General features: G+C 46.1%; 3 protein-coding genes across 6 annotated transcripts in view; 2 read left to right on the top strand and 1 right to left on the bottom strand.

The window, feature by feature from the left end:
• Positions 1-1,776: 1,776 nt before the first annotated feature.
• On the top strand, positions 1,777-5,449 carry LOC115792912 (PE-PGRS family protein PE_PGRS26-like). 2 transcript variants are annotated; one of them, XM_030747539.1, is made up of 3 exons: positions 1,777-1,938; positions 4,470-4,885; positions 4,954-5,192. In XM_030747539.1, exons 1-3 carry the CDS (start codon positions 1,902-1,904, stop codon positions 4,987-4,989), a joined length of 489 nt encoding a protein of 162 aa, XP_030603399.1. In that variant the 5' UTR covers positions 1,777-1,901; the 3' UTR covers positions 4,990-5,192. The 2 variants fall into 2 exon arrangements, with proteins under 2 accessions (XP_030603399.1, XP_030603401.1); XM_030747541.1 differs by lacking the exon at positions 4,954-5,192 and adding an exon at positions 5,216-5,449 and having other exon boundaries at positions 1,787-1,938; positions 4,470-4,856.
• Positions 3,106-21,145, bottom strand: shld2 (shieldin complex subunit 2). 3 transcript variants are annotated; one of them, XR_004021083.1, is made up of 12 exons: positions 20,837-21,145; positions 15,075-15,242; positions 13,903-14,684; positions 12,161-12,311; positions 11,919-12,026; positions 11,649-11,843; positions 11,339-11,485; positions 10,962-11,171; positions 10,531-10,774; positions 10,320-10,435; positions 6,084-6,374; positions 3,106-3,230 (listed from the first exon to the last, which is right to left on the bottom strand). XR_004021083.1 is itself a non-coding variant. In XM_030747536.1 (11 exons), exons 1-11 carry the CDS (start codon positions 20,862-20,864, stop codon positions 6,202-6,204), a joined length of 2,322 nt encoding a protein of 773 aa, XP_030603396.1. In that variant the 5' UTR covers positions 20,865-21,145; the 3' UTR covers positions 5,765-6,201. The 3 variants fall into 3 exon arrangements, 2 of the variants coding, with proteins under 2 accessions (XP_030603396.1, XP_030603397.1); XM_030747536.1 differs by lacking the exon at positions 3,106-3,230 and having other exon boundaries at positions 5,765-6,374; XM_030747537.1 differs by lacking the exon at positions 3,106-3,230 and having other exon boundaries at positions 5,765-6,374; positions 15,075-15,239.
• LOC115792911 (glutamate dehydrogenase, mitochondrial-like) overlaps positions 20,994-23,035 on the top strand; it is a 16,286-nt gene continuing 14,244 nt past the window's right edge. Inside the window, exon 1 of the mRNA XM_030747538.1 lies at positions 20,994-21,713. Within this exon, the coding sequence (XP_030603398.1) occupies positions 21,320-21,713 (394 nt within the window). The 5' untranslated portion in view covers positions 20,994-21,319. The remainder of the gene's footprint in view (positions 21,714-23,035) is intronic.

The following is a 23,035-nucleotide window of genomic DNA, read 5'->3' as shown; positions in this document are numbered from 1 at the left end:
TCAGAGCTCTTTGGTGTCCTTTATGAAGACATCGTGAAAACGTTCATCCAGCAGTTTCAGCTGTCCTAACGCAGCAGAGATTCAGAAACGGTGAAGAAACATTGTTTGTGGGGAGTTTGATGTTCATGTTGGTCTTTCTGTCACAGTGAAGGCATCTGTATAATAACATGTTTGATCTTAAATGTTCACTTTAGCTCATTTCAGACTTGTTTGGTTCCATGTGGTTTTCCTGTGCTTTAACATTTATTAATTATGTAATATTGTGCGTCTGTGAGGCAGACATCAGTCACCTCTGATTCACACGTGCTTTTTCTATCCTGCGTATTTTTATGTGTTTTTAATGATATTCTTTAGTCCTGTGGATATTGGTGGTTTGTAGAGTATCAGCTGATATTAATGTGATATTAATGAGCCGAGGATTTTGGTTTCTCCTCGCGGCTCAGCTACAGTTTGATGATGGCTGACCAATCAGAGAGCTTCCATCACCTGAGGGACCGTCACAATAATATGTCATAAACTAATAAATAGCTGTATAATAAAATTGTGTGTCAGTAAATGTATTTATGAATTATTTTAATGTTTAAATAGAATAAATAATAGACTAACTTTGACATTTTAATGGACAATAGAAGGAAGAATAATTAATAAGCAGCTGTGGAAAAGTGAGTCAGCGTGGTGTTTATCACTGCTGCCTCACAGCAAGAAGGTCCCGGGTTTGAATCCTCCATCGTGCCTCTCTATGTGGAGTTTGCATGTTCTCCCCATGCCTGCGTGGGTTCTCCGGGTTCCTCCCACAGTCCAAATCTATAATAATGTAGACTATCATAGAAACTATCAGAATGGACACGAGGGAATGAAGAAAGTGGAAAAACAGGGACAAATATGTCTGCAGCCAAAAAACTGAGCACAACAAGCGAGGACCAAAAGAAGTCCCAGCACCGCATATAAAACACCAGCACAACCACGAGGTCATTAACACACACAATCCAGCTACACAAGCATAAATACGGATATGAGGTCGGACACTTCATTGTGTACAGAGGCAGCAAAGACCCTGAAGTCTAATTAGAGCAGCTAACCAAGCTAGCTCCAAAACAGAGGCAGCTTCAGGTGGTGAGAACATCAGGATGCAGCTGGATTTGACCTCTGACTCCTTCATAGAGTTTGTTTTTGTCAAACACCACATGTAGCTGTTGTTACTCTGCTGCACTGATGCTGGAGTTTATTGTGGAGTTTATTGAGTTTTGGAGCTGCTGTCTTGTGAACGGTTGGTTGTTGATTATATTTCTTTAAACAGTATCTTTTGTTGAGTTTTCATTACACAATAGTCACACTTGAATTTTGAATCTTGAATCTTGCACCTGACAAAGCATGAAAACACAAAAACTAACGAAAACAAAACTAAAACTAAGCATCAAACCAAAAATAAAAACTAATAAAAACGACCAAAACCACTCTGAAAACTAACTCAAACTAACTGAATTAGGGGAAAAAAGTAAAAACAAACTAAAACTAAACTATAATATAAAATCCAAAACTATTATAACCCTGGTCAGCAGCTCCTGTAAACTCTGCCAGGCTGAAAAAAAATCAAACTGAGACCCAAAAAACCCCATAAAGGATCAAATTACTGAAAATTAGAGCTCAGCTTTATTGATGGGTGGATGGTTTCTGCTGATGGGTGGATGGTTTCTGCTGATGGGTGGATGGTTTCTGCTTCCAGGTACAGAAACTAATGAAAGTAAAGAAAATTAGAGCAATTCTGCGAATGCTGGCAGAGCAGGTGGAACAGGTCGGCCCGCTCCGCAGACACACCTGATTCTTTGTCAGAGCCACAGTTGCACCTCCGCCTGCCTCAGAGCTGAACCTGAGGCTCACTTCAGAGACACAAACAGACAAAGATGGACGATATGGCAGAGATGGTCGGGCAGAAAGTGGGTAAGTACAAAAAGGAGGAGTTCAGGGGGGAAAGGTGCAGGAAGGCCTGATTTGATTTAAGGCTGTGAGCAGGTGAGAGGCTGGAAGATGGCGTCAGGTCCACGGCTCAGCTCTGTGTCTGTTGTGTTTGTCTGGCTGTGCTGGGCTTTATGAAGGAGGAAATGACCTAAATCTGCTTCCTGGAACAGGGCCCAGGTGATAGCTTCCTTTGTTTTGAACATTTTGGTAAAAGCAGCAGCCTCACAGCGTTTTCAGGTATTTCAGTCAGGCTTTATGTCACAGTACAGACTTTTAATGATGTTTTATGACCTGCTGGCTCTGGAGACTCTGTCATACTCGTGCTGTCGGATCTCACAGCAGTAGATTACAGTGTTTTCATTTCTGGCCTAGAACATTGTGTTGGCATCAGAGACCCTGTCTGAGTAGTTCAGTCACACCTGACTGACTGACTGAGGTTTTTCTGTCCTCCCATGTGGAGTACCCCAAGGATCCATCCTCAGCCCCTTCTCTTTGGTATTTATTTACTTTCCTCGGCTCTATTATCAAAAATCACGTCTCATTACATTTTTATGCAGATGACTGTCAGATTTTCTTACCACTAAAATGACCCTAACTTCCTCAGGCCTTTGTCAGAATGTCTTACGGACATCAGAGCGAGGCTGGCTCTGAACGGTTTACGTTTAGTGAAAGCAAAACTGTCTGACTTGTATCCTGTGACCCACCTCAGGGTGGAGCGTGACACCTGAGGCAGCTCTTCAAAGTCAAGCCTTTTATCTCTTTTCAGGATTTAGAGTCTTACATTTGTGACCTTGTTGGTTTTTACCAGCTTCACAGTCACATCACAAACTGCTGCTCGCCTGCTGACAGGGACACCTGAGCAGGTTAGCCTGTTCTGGCTTCTTCACACTGCTGCCTTTAATTTTAGGATTCATGTAAAACGTTTGCTTTTAAAGTTTTGACAGACGCAGACCTTTGAAGATGAGATAAGGTTTAAGATTAAGATTAAGATTAAGATAGTGTTTATTTGTCACATGCACAGTTATACACAGTACAATGCACAGTGAAATGTATTTTGTACCTGCAACCATATATACACACACATATAAATAAGAAGAATAAAAAAAATAAAAAAAGTAATTCACACTATACACTATACTCTATATACTATACACTATACACACTTTTATAAATTATAATATTTACATTGTGCAATACACAGTACGGAGGATCTTCTTAGACCTAAACCTGCACAGCTGGGTGTAAAGGTCCTGGGGACAGCTGAACGAATCACCCTTTAAAAAAAGAAAAATTAAATATATGTATGTGAGCTTTAGTCATTTTTTAAATCTCAGTTTTATTAGTTTTATTTATTGAACATATTGTTTCCTGTTATTTATTTGTTCCTTCTTGTTTATTGTCTGCTGTGTACTTTGTTGCTGTTGTTAAGTGGAAAGCACGTTGCTCCTCTATGCTGTCGTCTTGCTGTATCAATAAAGCTGCACCGGAGGTGAAGCTGATCCATGACACGCTCCACTTTCAGACATTTAAGTAAAATCTTGGTTTGAGGATCAGCTTCAGCGTTCCCTGCAGCAGGTTTAAAGAACGTTCCTCTGTTCTGCTGGGATGTCAGAATCAGGAAAAACCATCCCAGAGCCTCAGGAGAGTCAGAGGGATTTCTTCTGCTTATTTCAAGTGTCTATGAGCAGAAACCAGCTCATTTCTTTTCATGCGTTTTATGTCATTTTTGCTTTGGTTACCCTCCCTACCTGGTTAGGAGGCGGAGTCTGTGCAGGTGAGGAGCCTGCTCCTTTGGTTCATGTTTCTCTTTAAAATTAAGTTCACTGGATCAAATTCCCATGTGAGTAAGTGAGCTTCACTCACACTGATATTGTAACCAATAGGACACAACAAACGCTGTCTAATCAGCTGGTTTGCAGGAACTGTGCCCCTAAAAATTTAAATCAGTCAAATAAATTTCACTGTGATTTGATTTCCTCCTTCATCAGCCTGGGGGGCGGAGTCAGAGCTGAATGTGCTCAGTAAGCTTTAATGGATGGACAGAATAAAAAATCCTCAGGCCTTAAAATGATTTAAAGAAGAAGAGGGTTCATCACTGAGAGGACCCTGGTTTGAATCCTTGGGCTGGCATCACTCTAGGTCCCTGAGCGTTCCTCTTTAGCACTGTGTTAACACACCTGATGATCAGTTCATCAGGTGCATCTGATCAGCAGCACCTGGCTGCTGACCCTCTCACCCCTGGAGGGTGGGCACATGCTGCTCCTGCGTTTTTGTTTCAGCTGATGTGAAATAAATAACTTGCTGTAACATGTTATGCATTGTTCATCTGCGGCTGTATTTAAATCATTTTAAGACCTGATAAAGATGATTCGTGCTGCTGGAGCTCAGAAGGCAGACGAGCAGTTTGTGCTGAGTTATTCCTCAAAGCCTTTTAAAGAGGAGCTCAGGAAGAGCTGCAGGGGCTGATGGGTTTTTTTTTATTTAAATTCATGCAATGTTTCTTTTGCGTGCAGGAAGCCTGGTGGGGCAGGCGCTGAAAAGCGCAATAAATTCAAAAGACGGGAAGAAAGCAGGAGCAGGAGGAGCAGGAGGAGGAGGAGGAGCAGGAGGAGGAGGTGGCGGCGGCGTCCTCTCGTTTCTCGGGGGTAACAAGAACAAAAATGACAAGGCTGGTGACAAGAAGAAGAAAGATGAGAACGAAGGATCCTTCTCAAAAGTGCCCAATAATGACGAGAGTGGGGGGAAGGGGGGCAGGAAATCAGGACCCAGTGGTGTCTTTGGTGAAGGGGATTTTGCAGGAGCTGCAGGAGGGAACACAGGACCAACCATGGGAGGAGGCGCAGGAGGAAGTGAACGCAAAGGTGGAGCTGAAGGACCAAGTGTAGCTACAAGCGATCAAGGTATGGATGAAGATCTGAAATATGAAAGTGTGCTGAACCTGACGTGCTCATCAGCTGATAGCACCTTTGCTGATGAGTCCTCTGAACCTCAGATCAGCTGATGAGTGTTTGTGTCAGATCAGCTGATCGCTGAGCAGCGTAAACAGTGAAATCTGTTTACAGTGGAGATTTCTCTCTCAGTTCCAGGCAGAAACTAAACTGCTAAAACTTTAAACCTGCATCTGCCCAGAATTCACTCGAGGTATCAAACCTGTGTGACAGCAGAGGAGGGAATGACCCCCTCCTGCTCCGGGGTCCCAGATATGGGACGTTCACTCTGACTCCGTTTTTCCTGTATTTGTTTTTTTGGTTTGTCCCAGATATGTTCAACGATCTGCTCGACGTGGCCCAAGAAATGTCCAAAGACAAGTGAGGGAGGAAACTCGGAGTCAGCTCCAAGAAGATTAAAGACGGGAAAATGTTGGGATCGGAGCGGCTCAGGCCGGGAATCGAACGAACCCACGCGGCAGTACCCAGGATCGCAGGAAGTGATGCACGTTTGAACTCTGCTTTATAATAATAATCATATTAAAGAGCTGATGAACAAATCTAAATGTTGTGTTTTTGTATTTTTTGTCAGTTTGACTTTCAGAAACTTCCTAAATTTCATGTTTTTATTTTTATTTTTTAAAATCTCATAAACACGTTTCAGTAAAAGTCTTAAAATCTATCAAATGAATGTGAAACAGTTAAAATGCTCAGAAGCTCATTAAAGTCTTATTCTCTAATTAGCTGCTGAAGTTTGTCGACACGTTCAGCTCGTTATAAATGAAATGCCACAGAGCACAGGAATAAATAAAAGCCATAAAACAAAGAAATAAATGTGCAAATAGAACACAGAGTTTATTTTCCTCATCAGTCAAAAAGGTAAAACTTCACATCTGCATCACAGCTGGAATATTTCATGCTTTGATGATTAAAATCCATTAAAGTCAGTCACGTAAACTTGGGTCACGTGTTTCTCGTCTTCCTCTGCGTCATAACAGAGGTCATAACAGAGGTCATAACAGAGCTTGAAACAGCCTGCAGGTAACTACAACTTTAAGAAATGTCACCACGTGTTTCCATTTCAAACATAAAAACAACATTATCATATGTACATAAAACAACTTATAAAAACATACAAACAGAAGATATGATCATTCATAATAAACAGAATGGAATTTATACTATAATTCCAACACCCACCTTCTACTTCCTGGGGTGGAAACTGGCCTTTAGTAGCTGACACTGCTCCATGAGTGAATGCCTGGACCAGAACCCACGGGTCCCAAACTGGTCTCAGGCCCGTGCAGCCCACAGTGGCTCAGCTGGGGAACTGGAGGTCCAGCAGTGTGAAGTCCTGACTGATGGGGACGCTGTTCTCATCGCACAGGAAGTTGCTCCTGACGGTGATGATGAAGGTCTTCCTCGGGAGGGAGAGGAGGGTCTGGATCCTCTCTGCTGCCACCTGGATGTGTTTGACCTCCGAGCCTGGTGCTGAGAAACGAAACAGCAGGTCGGGATTCAGACAGGTGAGCTGAGGGGCCACACAAAGGAGCAGAATACCAAAGAAGGATGATTTTGAACTGAGAATCATGCAAAGCTTTTAGCTTTAGTCACAGATCTGCAGCCACTTCCTTTGGCTTCCTCCTCAGACACAGATACTGTTTCACCTCCCTCACCTGTGAAAAGCCTGCTCTGGGCCTCACAGGTGACACCGCAGCTTTCTCCTCTGCGCCCCGAGGTAAACATGCTTCCATATTTGAGCAAATGTGGGCGTGACAGTCTGCAGACGGTTCATCTGATCTTTGTGACTGTGGTGGTAATTTTGCACGTATATGTTAGTGAATGAGGCCCTGCTGTGCAGCACCCCCTGTGGGCGGCAGCATGTCCTGCAAGCTGCGGACTAAAACATATAAAAGCAGCTGTCAGAATTATTAGAAACCTACCAGCTACAGACGTGGCTCCGCCCTGGGGTGGAGACACACACGAGGACAGTAATAATCAGACTGAGACCCGTCCCGTGGCACTGATGCAGAGAGAGTGTTTTGGACCACAAATTCTTAGAAGACGGTTCTGAGGCGCTGCTCAGAGCTCGCTGACGCCCTCACAGATCAGGTTCAGCAGCATTTTTCTTTATTATTAATCCTAAATGTTTCCCATGAACACACCCAGCTGCCACTTAATGAAATGAGTCACCGAAAGACGCGAGTCAGAAACAACTCTGAGTGCAAACCTCAGGTATACTCGCGCAGGCAAATGAAATACGAATAAAATGAGCGGGACATTAACAGTCTGACCGACTGCTGCTGTGAGGACAATAAGTGACCTGAAAAAGCTGCTTCATGAGGAGGTGTGGGCACAGAGAAGAGCTGAGGAGGCTGCAGAGCAGCCTGAGGGTGTGGACTGAAGCTAATCGCTGGTTTAAGGTGACACACACACAACCAGTGAGTAGTTTCTTCAACAGACCTCTGCTGTCTCCTCCAACACACACTCTGGCCTCCACACATCCTCACCACCTTCTCTCCTTCTTCTGCCCCCACACCTGAGAAACAGCCCCTGCTGTACTGTGACTCCTGGCCAGGTCAGACCAAAGCTGCGGGCCCTGATGGCATCAGCTCTGAGGACCTGTGCTCACAGCTGTCTGTGATCCTGAGTCACATTTACAACCTGGAACTGCATCGTGGAAAAATCCTGCCTGGTTCCTGAACCGAAGAAGCTGACACCTCACGGTTTTCTGACCATCGGCCAGTTTCCCTCACAGCACATGTGATAAAGGTGCTGGACAGGCTAGTCTCAGCCCACCTGAGACCACAGGTGAAAGCGGCTCTCGATGCCTTCACCTGTGGATGGATGATGTGTGCTCCTGTCTACAGAGAAATGCTCAGTGAGGAACACCTTCTTTGATCTCTAACACGATCCTGTTGATGCTGAGGAGGAAGAGAAATGTCCGTAAACACCTCCACCATCACCTGGATTACTGAACACCTGACAGACAGGCTGCAGGATGTGAGACCGGGCGGTGCTCTGATTGATTTGGTGATGAGTGAACATCCATAACCATCACATCCTTTGGGTTTTAGAGGAAAATGAGTTCAACTCACACAGAAATCCGTCCACTCAGAGAGTTTCCTGCTGATGACATCATGCAGGTGTAGCCGCGTGACTCTCCCCTGTGATTGGCCTGTGGTTTGTTTTAATGCAGACACTGTCAAACAGATCAGTCAGCAGCATTTTACTGCATCATAATCAGCAAAATGCTTCCATGAGCCACGCCCAGCTAACCCTAACCCTGAACCCTGAACCCCACGGCCGCCGTAACCTTTACATTTGTGTAAGAACACCTAAAATGAACAAATCCCAAAAATATTACTACCATCCTTCAGTAATCCTTCAGTAACAAACACTAATATGTCATTATGTTTAAAAGTGAAGGAATAAGAGGAATGAATGTGTTCCATCCAGGCAGCGCTGCGATGCCTTTAAGGCCTCAGTGTGTCTGCGGTACATTTGTGTGCACCCATATATCAAGATGGCGGCGCGCACAGACGCAGCGGCTCACGGCTCTTCCTTTCGGTGCTCTTTTTTGTACTATCTCTTGATCATATTGATTATACTAGATTATAATATTTTTATAATATTTTTATTTTCATTTTAGAGAGTTTGATTTTCTGTTACATGGCACTGAACAGGAGTGGCCCTCCAATCTCATTGTACATCCTGTATAATGACAATAAAGGCATTCTATTCTAAAACGCTGCCTCGTCTCCACCTGAGCAGGTTTGACCAGCTGCTGCTGGAAATCATGAGTAACCTGTTTCAGTGGGACGTGGACCCGTCACAGCATCGCAGTCGGGCAGCTTCCTTCCAAACAAACCAACAGATATGACACAAAACTCTTTTAGCTGAACACCCTGAAACACACCTCAAACTAACGAATTACATCATCATCAAATAAAACATGTAATCACCAACAAAGACGTCACAGTTGGCACCTTGTTGCACCTCTCTGAGCTGCCTCTGCAGGGCGGGGCCTCATGGCGCACCATTTTATGCCATTTCAGTGTAAACGTTGGAGCTCAGGTCTGTGCTGTTTGCTGCTCTGTAACAACAACCCTCAGCAAACCTGCTTTCTGTGCACACGATGAGAAAAGGGTCGACGTGAGTGTGCACCTCACATGCAGCCCTGTGTTACGAATGAGTGGGAAATGTGCTTGCTTCCTTCAGGCAGCCATCTTTACATGTTTTTAGGGAACAGCAGCAGAAAAAGTTCCTGCATCTTCACCTCAGTGAGTGCAGCTCCATCACTGAACATCCATCCAACCACGACTGTGAGCTTGTTTGTGCTGTTCAGGTGTTCCTCTCATTTCTTACAGCTCTGTCACAAACATCGACTCCTGTTTCTGCCCGTTTGGCGTCATATCAGTTTGTTTCTTTGCTACAGAGTAAAATGATGAATCAGCATCCTCCGAGTGGCCGATTCCTAAATTTTCCTAAACCTTTCAGGGCTTTTAAAAATCCATCAGATTTACTGTGCAGCAGGTTTTTAAGGCAGTCACGCCCTCTGCTGGACTGTTCTGTAACTGCAGCTCCTCCCACCCTCAAACAGTAATGCTGACCTCATCTTTGCAGAGGTGAGTCAGGTGAGACAGGCCGCGATGAAGGAAACCAGAGCTAACTGGAAGTATGGGTCCAGTTGCTGCAAATACCTTATCAAAAGCACCTTAATCTGGACTTCCACCATCTTCTGCACCACCTGTGGGAGGAGGTGACTGATGGAGTTCATCACATTAAAGCTAGTGCTGCTTGTTCATTTGTTTGACGTGAAACACACACACTCAGCACCTCATTTTCTCAGTTATTCTCATTTTCCTTTGGTGCTGAGCGGCGCAGGAGCTCCACTGTGCTGCTCGATGGTAGCGATGGGCAGGAGGAGGAGAACAGAGCACTAGTGGATGATTTTGTGGAGCAGTCATGGAGGAACCACCTGTTTCTGAGTGTGAAGATCAGAGATGTGATCGACTTCAGGAGGAAGAGGACGGCTGCACGGCCCGTGTCTAACCTCAGAGGACAGGATGTTGATGTCGTGGAGTACGAGTACCTGGGCATCCACATCGACAACAGGCTGAAGACCAACACAGAGGGCGGATACATGAGGAGGCTGAGATCCTTCAGCGTGTGCAGCAATATGATGGAGAGCTGCGTGAGCTCAGAGGACTTTGCTGTGGTCTGCTGGGGGAGCAGCATTGGAGCTGGAGACACCAACATCCTGATCAGGAAGGCCGGCTCTGTGATTGGAGGTTACCCCTCCTGACCACCCTCTGAACCACGTGCTGCACCGCCCCTGGAGCTCCGTCTCTAACAGACTGAGCACACAATCAGCCTCTATAATACAACACACGTGTTTCGAATAAAGCTTCACTGTTTGAATGACAGTCTCACCTGAGCTACGATGGAGTTTATCGGGCGGAGCATCGAGGATCTTCTGCAGAGGAACAGGAGGTACCTGAACACACACCTGGCTGCAGCCCCGCCCGCTCACTGTCAGCATGCCTGGTCTGGAAACCACACAAACACATGTTGGTGTTTTTACTCTCATACTCAGAGTTTCTTAAATTTTCAAATCTTAATCATCTGATGATGTCATCAGTACCTATAGTAGCGGCGTACGGCGGTGTGGGGCAGGCAGGGGTAACAGGGACTGTAGATGCCGTTGGCGTCTGTGTCGAGCTCAGCAGAGCAGCGCCCACAGCCAGTGTAAGTGATGTCACCGCTCAGTGCCATCAGGATGCCTTCCAGCGATGTGGAGCTGTCCAGGACGGGCTGAGGTGCATTCTGGGAAGGCGGAGCGTCCTGGAAACGGAAGGTGATAACCTGGACTCTAAGCTCCACATCACCTGGTGGAGGAGAGAGAACAAAATAAAAAAATAAAATAAAAAACAGAAATTAGAAAGGACCAAGAATTGAACCCTGAGGAACTCCAGGACACTTTACATGGGGTGATGAATCTGTTCTGGACTGTTTCATGCATGAAACTAAACTCTGGTTTTTGTCCCGTAGTCTGTTTTTTAATGTCGGACTCACCACTGTATTTCTGGGACAGCAGCGTGTCCAGGTCCAGCTCCAGATTGCTGCTGTTTCCTTTCTGGTGGCGTTGCGTCCGGTGGAAGGCCTGCACTCGGCGGTCGGTCGGGTCTGTGGCCTGAATGGTGCTCCAGGGGGTGGAGTGTAGCTCTGGAAGGTCAGAGGTGAAACCTTCCCTCACCAGGAGGATGTGGAAATCCCAGACAGCCCCTAAGGAGACAGGATTTACTGTTGTTCTGATTTAGGTGAACAAACCTTAAAGTAAAGCTAAAGTGACGACATCCATCTTTTATGTACAGTCTGTGGACAGAAGGTTTCATAGAGTTTATTTGGACATTTAATTTTTTTGTTCCTCTTCTGTGTTTGCATGAATGTACCTTTGTCTCTGCTGAAACGAGGCAGCCAGTCCACAGCTGCTCCCCACAGCAGCACCACCCCCTGCTGGCCGTCTGGTTGCTCCACAGTCAGGACGGCATTCAGCTGAACCGCTGACCTGCTGCGAGACTCCGCCTCAGCTCGCCACTCTGAGAAACACACAAAATCAATTCAGCTTCACGAACCCAAGAGTTACGCACCGCCAATCACAGGAAGCTCAGCCAACCGCACTCAACTAAATTTAAATAACACTCGACTCAAACCTTCAAAATGAACAGCACAGGTAAAGAGCACACATCAGCTGAGACTCACCTGAGCTGATGTGTGTATGCGTGACACGGAGCAGGGCATGAACCAGTGTGTTTACCCTCAGTGACCTCAGGGTGGCATAGGGGAGGCGGTTCAGGTTTTGAGGGGGGCGTTGGGGCAGAGAGACCAGCAGGGGGCGCCGCTCTCGCAGAAAGCCACACAGAGATCTGAGAGAGCGAGCATTAACCTGCTGGGAAACTAAAGAGAGCGAGAGAGGGGTAACTGAACCAGCTCAGCTGAGTAGGCTGCTGATTGGACGAAGACTGGGCTTACCTGGTGGGGAGGAGGAGGCAGTGATCTGTCCCAGGTTGAGCAGTTTGCTGCTGAAGGTCGACTGCAGCACCGTCTCCCCTCTCCATCTGTCCTCGTTTACCTGCAGTGCTGATCAGAGAGGATAAGAAGGATAACCCTTCAAAGATGTGTCATTGGTGTCTCTTTCCACCTGTAAGTCATGCCCTCTTTTTGGGGGGGGCTTTAATGTCTTTTTCTTCATCCATCCAGCTGTGTTTCTGTACCTGTGATGAGCAGAACCTCTCCAGGACCCACAGTCAATGCCCAGAATGCCGCCCGCCGCCACAGCACCACCTTCATCTCAACACCGGATTGGTCCGTCACTACGACAGACGCCAGAGGAACAAAGGTCCCCGCTGACGGCCCTGACTTTACCTGTAAACATTAGACAAACATTTCTGAGCTCTTCAGATGCAGTTTAAGCTTTAACTCAGTTTTTATCCATCTGGTGTCAGTTCTGCCTGCAAACTCTCACCACATGAGGCACCAGGAGGAACCCAGGACCCACTGCAGCAGTGTAGGGTCTGACAGGTCCAAGGGTTTCATCCTGATACCTGATGGCAGTCAGGGTGCTGTTTCCTAGCCTGTAGAGGTCTGTGTGTCTCTCCATGTATATGCCTCCCAGACCATCACTGACCCACCACCAAACCGGTCATGCTGAACGATGTTACAGGCAGCATCAGGTTCTCCACGGCTTCTTCAGACCCTTTCAGGTCTGTCACATGATCAGGGTGAACCTGCTCTCATCTGTGATAAGCACAGTGCTCCAGTGGTGGACCTGCCAGTTCTGCTGTTCTATGGTAAATACCAATCAGGCTCCACGGTGCCGGGCAGTGAGCACAGCGCCCACTAGAGGTCGTTGGGCCCTCAGGCCGCCCTCATGAAGTCTGTTTCTGATTGTTTGGTCTGAGACGTTCACACCAGTGGCTGCTGGAGGTCATGTTGTAGCTCTGCAGAGCTCATCCTGTTCCTCCTGCACAAAGGAGCAGATCCCGGTCCTGCTGATGGGTTAAGGACCTTCTCCGGCCCTGTCCAGCTCTCCTAGAGTAACTGCCTGTCTCCTGGAGTCTCCTCCATGCTCTGAGACTGTGCTGGGAGACACAGCAAACCTTCTGCCAATGGCACCTATTGATGTGCCATCCTGGAGGAGTTGGACTACCTGTGCAGCCTCTGTAGGGTCCAGGTATGACCTCATGCTGCCAGCAGTGACTCGGACCCGAGCCAAATGGAAGGAATGCATTTTAAATTTCGTTGTGCAACTTTTGTGTACAATGACAATAAAGATTCTGATTCTGATTCAAATGCAGAACTAGTGAAAACCAGTCAGAAAAGATGAGGAGGGAAAACTGTGAGTGTCCTCCACCTGTAACACCATTGTTTGGGGGGGGGGGGGGGGGGGGGGGGGGGGGGGGGGGGGTCTCATTGTTGCCCCTCTAGTTTCAGTTGGTTTTACTTCCTGTCTTTGCCAAAGTGTCTGCAGCGCCTTCATTGGCTTCACTTTTCTTGGAGTGTGTGTGAATGTTAGATGGTAGTGCTCAGGTGTAGAAAAAAGTGCTTGTATGAATGGGTGTATAAAGTGCTTTGAGTGCTCATGTAGAACCAGTCCATTTACCACTTCTGTGTCTACAGTCCTAAGTTTCAGTCCATCTGTTGGCTTACCTGTGCTCTCACCTGTTAACCTGTCTTGCTTGCTAGCATTCCCCTCCTTTTGTTGTTTTCCAGTCTTGATTATTTTGATTATTACTAAAATTAAAAATCACTTTCTTCTAATATTCCTGCCTCATCGCTGACATTGCTGGTGTTTACACACCAGGGGGCGCTGCTGCTCAGAGGTTAAACCTGTGTTGTTACTCCTTCTGAAAAGATGACTGGCGTGTTTGGATTTGTTGGACTGCATTTGCCTTTTTAGTCATTTGTTGCTCATATTTTAGATTTCCTGTTATGGGGATATAACACCTGGACTCACCTTGACCTCCTTCAGGTGACAGGGGTGAACCACTACCACCAGAACGGAGTACCGCATCCCCGGTTTGTCACACCGGGCCAAGAGTGTGGTGGGACTTTGGAGCCTGGTGGTGGCGCCTCTGTCAGGTGACTCCGCAGAGATTCTAGCTTTCTTGCTGTCGGGGGACTTGGTGGGGGAGGCAGCATCAATTGTGGACACCTGAGAACAGAGGACCCCGTCTGTGGTGGCCTGGAGGACAACGCCTCCTTCCTCCGCCCTCGGGGTCGGACAGGGGTGGCTGAAGAGCTCGGCGGAGGGTGCGGGCGATGGGGTTGCTGGGCTGAAGAGCTCCGGGGTGCTGGAGGAGATGGAGGGAGGCGTTTGGGTGTGTTTGGGTGGGGTTTTCTGTGGGCTGTATGCTGATTGGATGCTGTCTCTCAGTATTAAAGCCTGACTCAGAGTCCAGGTGGTGAGGTAGTGAGTCTGGGAGGACAGAGGGGGCGCTGCTGCTGGTGGTTCTGATTTTTTTCGATCTAGCTGAGCTGCAGGGAAACAGCGGTCCAGATACTCGTGAACCGAAGCCGAGCACCGATCGTCCCGTCCAGCATCTGACTCAGAGGTCCGAAACGTCTTCTCTGTGCAGAGATCCTCCTGCAGACTTCCCGTCTCTGCTTCCTGTCCTTGTTTTCTTTCTTCTGTCCAATCAGCTTTAGGGTTGGTCGGATCGTCACGGCTTTGTAAACTCACCTCGGATGGATCAGCGCCGCCTTCTGTCCGTCCTCCTGTCTGATTTCCAGGATCATCTGAAACATTTACAAATGATCTGGATCATTTTATAGAAATGTTCGTGTTCCTTCTTGCTGAGTGATCGTGATCAGATTTCATCTCGTGTCAGCAAAACGAATGGAAAGCTGCAGCCAGCAGCTCGTTAGCTAACAGGTCCAAAGAGTAACAGGTGTAAGATTACTAACGAGTTAGTTTTAAAACCAAAGATTCACAGAACCAATAAAGACAAAAACAACCACAGAGACACAAAATGACCTCACAGATCAGCCATCATGGCTGCCTGCACCACTACAGCTCACTAATTAAGATGATAAAAAGACAAAAACTGACTGGCTGAGCTCTTTCTAAAACGCACACAGTGGGCTGTCAGTCCTCCATTCTTCCTGTTTGGTCCCTGAACGCCTCACCTGCAGGTCTGAGCTGCCCGTCCCTCCAGGTGAGCTCCAGGCGTCTCCAGCCAGCAGGGGGACGATGCTCGTCCTCTAACCCGGTTCCGGACACCAAGGTTGGGCTACAGGAGGGCGGAGGAGCCCCGAGGAAGACGTGGATCTTTCTCCGGTCACACATGCGCTCTGCTGGAGAGTCAGACACGTACGGAAGTCAGTTCATGACAGAGTTATTGTTATGAAGCTAAATTCACGGCGCTTTTACTGTTCATAAGTTTCATTTGTACATTGTGATGAATAAAGCTACTTCTCCAGTCTTTCACAATAAAACTATTAAAAACACACCTGATGTACTTTCTCATACTGACAGTCTGATGGAGATCCAGATCGGATAAATTACAGTTACTTGCTGTTATATTTGCAGCACAAGACAGATTATTCCTGCATAAAGCATTTATTTGTTTCTCAGACATTAAAGTTCAACTGTTCTCCTTTTCTACATTTCAGAAGGAAAAATGTTCCTTTTACCAAAATGTTCTTTAAATACTTCAGATTATGACAGCTGACAGTTTCCAATGTTTCCTTATGAGATCAGTGTTTAGTTGTTTAAATGAAAATAGTAAAACTGCATCATGAATGTGACTCGTGGATGAATGGGGAGGTGAACGCTGTGATCTTCAGACCTCCAGAGTCCAAAGCTTCATCAGAACTGAGGAGGTTCTGAAGGAAACGCCTCTCTGGGCTGTTTTTAAGTCAAACTGAACAACATGTTTGATGTTACACAACCGTGACCCAGCAGAAAGTCAGAAATGAAGATGGATGGCGTGTTTCACAGCTGGGAACAATAACAAGGCTATAAACAGTCCTCCGGCAGCTCCACCAATCAGGGGGCGAGGCGCTGGGGGAGGGTCGACCATCAGTGAAGGTTTATGGAGGTGCAGACGCATTTCAGGCCTGCTGCTGGTCTCTTCCTCTGGCTGGGTTTCCTTTTCACAGTGTTTCCTGGTTCATCCTTACAATCATTCATTTCCTGGGAGCTGGTATCGCTGCTCCCTTCCAGATCCTTCAGCCTATCCAGAGACTGAGTTTGTTGCTCTGCGCTGATCTTCTCGGAGCTCTCGTTCATCATCTCTTTGTTCATGTTTCTCCTCTCTTTGTGGAGTTTCTCTGGCTCTTTCTTCATCCTCTGAACTCATCGCTCTCTCCTTCCTCCTGCTCTCAGAGACCACGCCCATCTGCTCCTGCATTTGTATCTCCAACACCTCCACCTGTTTGAACTCATTGCTCAGCTTGGTATGAAGTGCCTTGAACACTTTGTCCTGACCTGTGTGACGTTCCACGTCTATAAGCAAATGTTGGTGGGACTTCATCTTCTTCTTCTGTCTGTCCTCCAGCAGCAGCGTTTTTTCTTTAGAAATCATGGACGAGTCATCCTCCGAATCCTTCGCCCCACTGTGCTCGTGCTCAGCAGAGGGAAGCTCTCTGAGACATTCAAACAACCTGTTAATGAAAGCATCTTCCACTTCCACCTCTGACTGAAGCTCCCACCGTTTTCTTCTCCTGACCTCGATCTCTCAGTAGAGGCTCTCCCTCTCCTCCCTCCAGGACATCGATTATTGTAAGGCTGCTCTTTCAGTTCGTCCAACCTCACCTTTCCTCTGGTGTCCCTTAGAAATTTCTGCAGACCTCTGACTCTGTCTGGTCCATGCCCTCCTCAGTGTGAAATGTGGCTGCATGAAGCCGTTCATGTGGAGAAATAAAACCACGAGGAGGAAGCTCTGAGAGTTTTTAAAGTTTGTGACATCATGAAAAACAGATTTAATTCATTTTAATTAAAAAAATAATCATAATTCTGGGGCTGCTTATAGCAGCACAGACTGTAAATGATAGATGGCTCTAGCTTCTGGGTGTAAACAAGTGAGGCTGAAGTGACTTAAACCTGCACTCTCTCTGATGTCCAGCAGGGGGTGGAAAAAATCTATAGAAGAGAAACTATGCAAAGAAAAGTAAAAATAAAATAAAATAGAGATGAAAACATGTCAGTAAAAGTCACATTCATGAAGCAGTAGGTCCCTGTCATGTTTTTCCTCCTGTAACCAAGTCTTGAGATCCCTTCACAGACGATTTAACCACCATTCATAGCTCGACCCATGTGACCTCAGCAACTCACATGATGGTAGTCCTGGCAAATCAGGTGACAGCCCCACCAAAGGTTAAATACCCGGGACCCTCGATCAGCTTTGAGAATTGAAGAAGGCTTTCAGATGAGACGTGAAACTCAAGAAGCTAAACAAGAAGTCCTTCAGCTCAGCGTTGTTCATCAGCTGCTTCGTCATCGGTCAGTGGCAGTCCAGTTTCAGCTTGTTGAACCTAGTCTCTGACATTATTTTAGGTGAAACGTCTGAATTTGACAGCCTGCTGTGTGTTTGGCTCGTGGTTTTCTTCCTTTGTTTGTTTTTGTGGGTTTTGTATTATTCGGTCAGACTGCAGCAGCTCTGTGGCTTCTCATATGCTGGTTCGTCTGAGCCGTGGATTTAGGAGCCACACAGCAGCCTCGACGCCTGGCAGACTTTTTGTTTGTTTGTCTTGTTTTGTTCATCGTGGGCGCATTACTGCCACCTCCTGGTGTCAGAGGCATGTTACATCCTAGCCAGTAAAAATGAGGGAATATACTGTATATTTTACGGTGTGTAACTGCTGCATAAGCAGTTATATTTTTTGTAATTTAATGATTATTTGATATCATAAAATCACAAACATCCTAATGGCTAATACTGCCTGATTGTTGGGGTTTTCTCCTTTATACTGTGGGGTCGTTACCATAGAATAAACCATCTTGATACAACTGTTTTTGTGAAATGCCTACGCCCATCCATCCATCCATCCATCCATCCATCCATCCATCCGTCCATCCATCCATCCGTCCATCCGTCCATCCATCCGTCCGTCCGTCCATCCATCCATCCATCCATCCATCCATCCATCCATCCGTCTATCCATCCATCCATCCATCCATCCATCCATCCATCCGTCCAGCCATCTTCTTCCACTTATCCAATTCAGGGTCATGGGAGGCTGGAGCCTAACCCAGCTGTCATAGGGCGAGAGGCAGGGAACACCTGTACAGGTCACCAGCCTGTCCCTGGGTTAACACAGATAAACAGACAACCATCCACACCTGTGGGCACCTTAGAATCCCCAGGTAACCTAACCCCACTGACTACATGCCTTTGGACTGTGGGAGGAACCAGGAGAACCCACCAGACATGGGGAGAACATGCAAACTCCACCCTGAAAGGCCAGATGGAGGATTCAAACCCAGGACCTTCTTGCTGTGAGGCAGCAGCGCTAACCACCTATATAACAGTGCTGCCCTATATAAATATAATTAATTTAAAGTGAAGCTGTTGGCTGGGAGTGAGGCAAACTACCCCATCACATGCCATCATATATTTGATGCTTTTGTTGATGATGCTTTTGTTGATGATGCCGTGTAACAGGGGGGCAGGCTGACTGCCACCCTCGTCCAGACATTTCTCCATCTCATAACGTGCATAAAGATGTCCAAAGAATTACCCAGAAAGTCCACAACCTAAAAACACCGAAGCACAAACCAACAAAAACATCCAACATCACGTTTCAGAAACTACAATCAGATTTTTTTGGTCACTTTTGCTTTAACTGGCTAACCGGTTTCTGCCATTAAAGATGCAGCAGATCCCTCTTTGTGCCTCCGCCCGCCACGTGTCTCAGTTACAGTTTCACCGGCTGACGTCTCTCTGCTGCCTCCACCTGCTGCCGTCAGTCAGGATGAAGCCAGCTGTGATGAAACCTGACAGTTTGTTACCTGAGACGAAGTCATCGAGTCACACCTCAGCCTGAGGAGCACGCTGTGATTTCCTTCAGTTTAAGCTGCTTTTCTCATGAATCTCACCTTTTAGGTTTGTGAAGCTCACAGGTCAAATCTCACAGCTGTTTGACTTCACTGTAAGACCACAATAATACACACAGCACCCTGACTGCAGCTCACTGACAGAGAGTCATCTGAACTTTCTGCCATAGATGCAGTTTAGTGAGAGTGCTGCTAATGTTTAACTATGAATCCTTCATTCAGTCGGCTGTGTTCACTATTTGATCTGATTGATTGTTGTGTGTGTAAAAGCTTGGCTATCCCAGCTAGTGTTCATTGTGTTGAGGCTAAACCAGAGTTCATGTAACTGTGCAGTCTTTATGAAACAGAGAGAAGCAAAAACCAAAATCTGTCTTCTCACATGTCAGAACCAGAGTCTCATCTCTGCTCTTTGCAGATGATGCGGTCCTGTTGGCTTCATCAGGGGGTGGCCTCCAGCTCGCAGTGGAACGGTTCACAGCACAGTGTGAAGCGGCCGGCATGAGAATCAGCACCTCTAAATCTGAGGCCATGGTCCTCAGTCGGAAAAGGGTGGAGTGCCCTCTCCGGCTCAGGGACGAGTTTCTGCCTCAGGTGGAGGAGTTCAAGTATCTCGGGGTTCATGAGTGGTGGGAGAGGGGAGCGGGAGATCGACAGACGCTGCACCGGTCTGTCGTGCTGAAGAGGGAGCTGAGTGTGAAAGTGAAGCTGTTGATTTACCGGTCGATCTACGTTCCTACCCTCACCTATGGTCACGAGCTTTGGGTAGTGACCGAAAGAATAAGATCGCCAGCTGAGGTGGCTCGGGCATCTGATTAGGATGCCTCCTGGACGCCTCTTGGGTGAGGTGTTCTGGGCACATCCTAATGGGAGGAGGCCCCGGGGCAGACCCAGGACACGCTGGAGAGATTATATCTCTCGGCTGGCCTGGGAACGCCTCGGTGTTCCCCCGGATGAGCAGGAGGTGGCTGAGGAGAGGGATCCTCTGCTACTGATATTTATTAAAACACAGTAATAATAATCCTTACAGAAACATAGTTTAAGCTGAAACTACAGAAGAAGAAAACTATGAAAATTGTGTTACTGTCACTGTTTGATGTTGCAAATAAAAATGTAAATGGGAGAAAAGGCCAATAAAAGTGAAGCTTTCCTCTGATTTATCTGACAGCTTAAGTTTTGTGAAAGATTTTATCCTTTCATAAAATATTTAAAGCTGCTGAGACACAGACAGCTCAGGCAAACATCCGAATTAATGAGCAGCAGCTCTAAGATTAGAAAAGGAGACATTTAAAACCTCCTCATGCTGCACTTTAATCTGCCTTTATTTTTTAGATTTCACGGGTTTCTGTTTGTTTGCATAAAATAGTGGACACAAATGGAAACATAAAGGACATAAAGTGTAATTTAAGAGAATCAGAAGTCTCACGGTTTGAAATTTAATTCAGTGAGTTTAAAAAATATTTGGATTTGATAAGGCGCGCTCCCGATGCGTTCACGAAAGGGGGAAGTGAAAAGGTTTTTTTTTTTTTCAAAATAAAATAACTAGAGCTGTGACAAATCTGTTTCAGTGGTTGAAAAGAAAGTTCATGAGCAGGTGCACCAGGAGTAATACAGTATAAAATATCATACATATATATTTGCATTTAGCTGTAATAAAATAGAATGAACTATTGTTAAAAGTTCTGATACAATGATTCTTAATCCAGATTAAATCTGACAGCACCCGTCACATTTTTTGCATTTATTATGCTGGAATTTCTAACTTTAAAGTCGATCACTTTAAAATCATCTTTGTCCTCTTTCCTTCTCTGAGTCCAGAATTTCTCCTCACTGATGGTACTTTTATAGTTTTTGTACAGTGATGGTACTATTATAGATTTTGCTCAGTACTCACCAGCTCGGATCAGACCTGAAATCTTCATTAAGATGTGGTAAACGTCGCCAGAGAATTTTGGGCTCTTATTTTGAAAGTTGAGCGACCTGTGCTGATGCTAGCTTAAACCGCCATAAATATATGGAAAACGTGTTAAATTATGTTAAAATGTTCGTTTCGGAAGTCCACTTCTGTTTCGAAGCGGCTCGTTGCCCTCTCGGCGTGGGTCTGTGCGCTTTATTTACTGATTGGCTCAGTTTTAACAACGTTTCCGGGTGCTGCTAAAGGCTAATGTCCTTCCTGGCGCCGTTGAACAGTCTCGTGCGGTTGTCTGTGAGCAGCACGTGCGCGCGCTAGTGCGGGCCGGCAGGAAGGGGCGGCGGAGGCGGGAAGGAGGAGCTGCTGCTGCGGTGCTTCTCTGTGTTCACGGCGCTCCATTTCCTTGTCTTCCCCTGCGGCCTCGTCTCACCTCCCCGGGACGGCAAACTTCTGCTAACCCTAAAAATGTACCGGTGCTTCGGAGAGCTACTCACCCGGGCAGCGGGCGGCGTCCTGGCCGCTGCCGCTGACTCGGCTCTCCCAGCGTCTACGTCCCTGCTGCGGTACCGCGGCTACAGCCAGGCCGTGGACCCAGACGATGATCCAAACTTCTTCACCATGGTGGAGGGCTTCTTCGACAAGGGCGCCGCTATCGTGGAGGACAAGCTGGTGGAGGACCTGAAGACTCGAGAGACCCCCGAGCAGAAGAGAAACCGGGTCCGCGGGATCCTGAGGATCATCAAGCCGTGTAACCACGTACTGAGCGTCAGCTTCCCCATCAAGAGAGACAGCGGAGAGTGGGAGGTGATCGAGGGCTACCGGGCTCAGCACAGCCAACACCGGACGCCCTGCAAGGGAGGTGAGAGCTGCCCCGGCCGGTCCCGGAGCAACACCGCTGGGAAAATGTATAATTTAATGAGTTCATAGAAAGTTAAAGGGAATTAAAATTTCGGTAGACCTGATCTGAGTGTGAAAGAGAGATTTTCCTGTATTTTCTAGATAAGTATCAATGTAAAGGGTCTGAAAACATTTTTCTGCTTTCTCATCAGATTTTTAAATCACTTTGTGAATGACGGCACACCAAAACTATCCCAGTGAACTAAAATTAAACAAAAAAAACTTTGGAAAATCATTTTAATCCACTGAAATAAGAATAAAAACTAGACTTTTAACTTCTGACCAAATAAAACAGTACTGTGCATGTTCAAAATGAACTAAATTAAAATATAAATGTGCAGAAATGGTTGTTTAGACCAGCCTGGGGAGGCTTTAGCTCACATGCTTCACTTTCATTTTAATATTTTCCTGATATCAGTTAATCTGTAGTTGTCCAAAAAGTAGGGATTTCCTGTGTGCCCTGAAACACCACCGGGAGTAACACGGTTTAAATAAACCAAACAGCTGTGTGAGGTAAAAGTTAAAAAAAAAAGCCCTGTTAAATCAAAGCTATAAAGGAAAGCAAAGGTTAATGAACAAAAATCCAAATATTGCTCCTGCAAAAAGCTGAATATAACATGATAAAGTAAAGCAGCTCAATATATTCAGCAAAATCTAATAAAATGATTTAAAATGTATTAAAAACAGTGTGCAGGGATGATGCTGCAGAGATGTAAATCAGAGGGAGCAGAAAAATAAAACTAAGCTACATGAAAACAAATAATGTCTTAAAACAGAAACAGTGTGAATGTGGCTGAGAGGAATTTCTGTCTGCAGGTACTTTATTTTAAAAAGAGCTGAAATAATGAGACACAATAAACAGGGTCACCAGAGGCCTCAGAGATTTTTCTCTTTAAGCAGAGAAACTGTTTGGAAACGCCTGCAGGCTCTGGGACAGGTTTCCCCGTCCTCCGGATATTTAAACAGTTTAAGCCTAAAAAGATTCATCCCAGTCTTATGTTTTAAACTAAATCAGGAGCTGCTTCAAAAATGTCCTCAGATTCATTTTTCAGTAGTTTAACTTCATATTTTTGAATGTGTTGGTTCAAGAAAGCATTTTTTTTAGTCCAGAATGATTAATTGGAATAGTTAAAAAGCTAAAAATACAGTGCAGACCTGAGAAACATGCGAGGATACGATTGAAACGAGACTTTTTAATGTTGTGCTTCGAGTGCTTTTAGTAAAGTTGTGAGTTTTGTGTGTGTGTGTGTGTGTGTGTGTGGGGGGGGGGGGGGTTGTAATTAC

Source organism: Archocentrus centrarchus, chromosome 15 (assembly GCF_007364275.1).
Source record: "Archocentrus centrarchus isolate MPI-CPG fArcCen1 chromosome 15, fArcCen1, whole genome shotgun sequence".
Classification (NCBI taxonomy): Eukaryota; Metazoa; Chordata; class Actinopteri; order Cichliformes; family Cichlidae; genus Archocentrus; species Archocentrus centrarchus.
The sequence above is the reverse complement of the archived record's forward strand: the minus strand, read 5'-3'. Positions and strand labels throughout refer to the sequence as shown.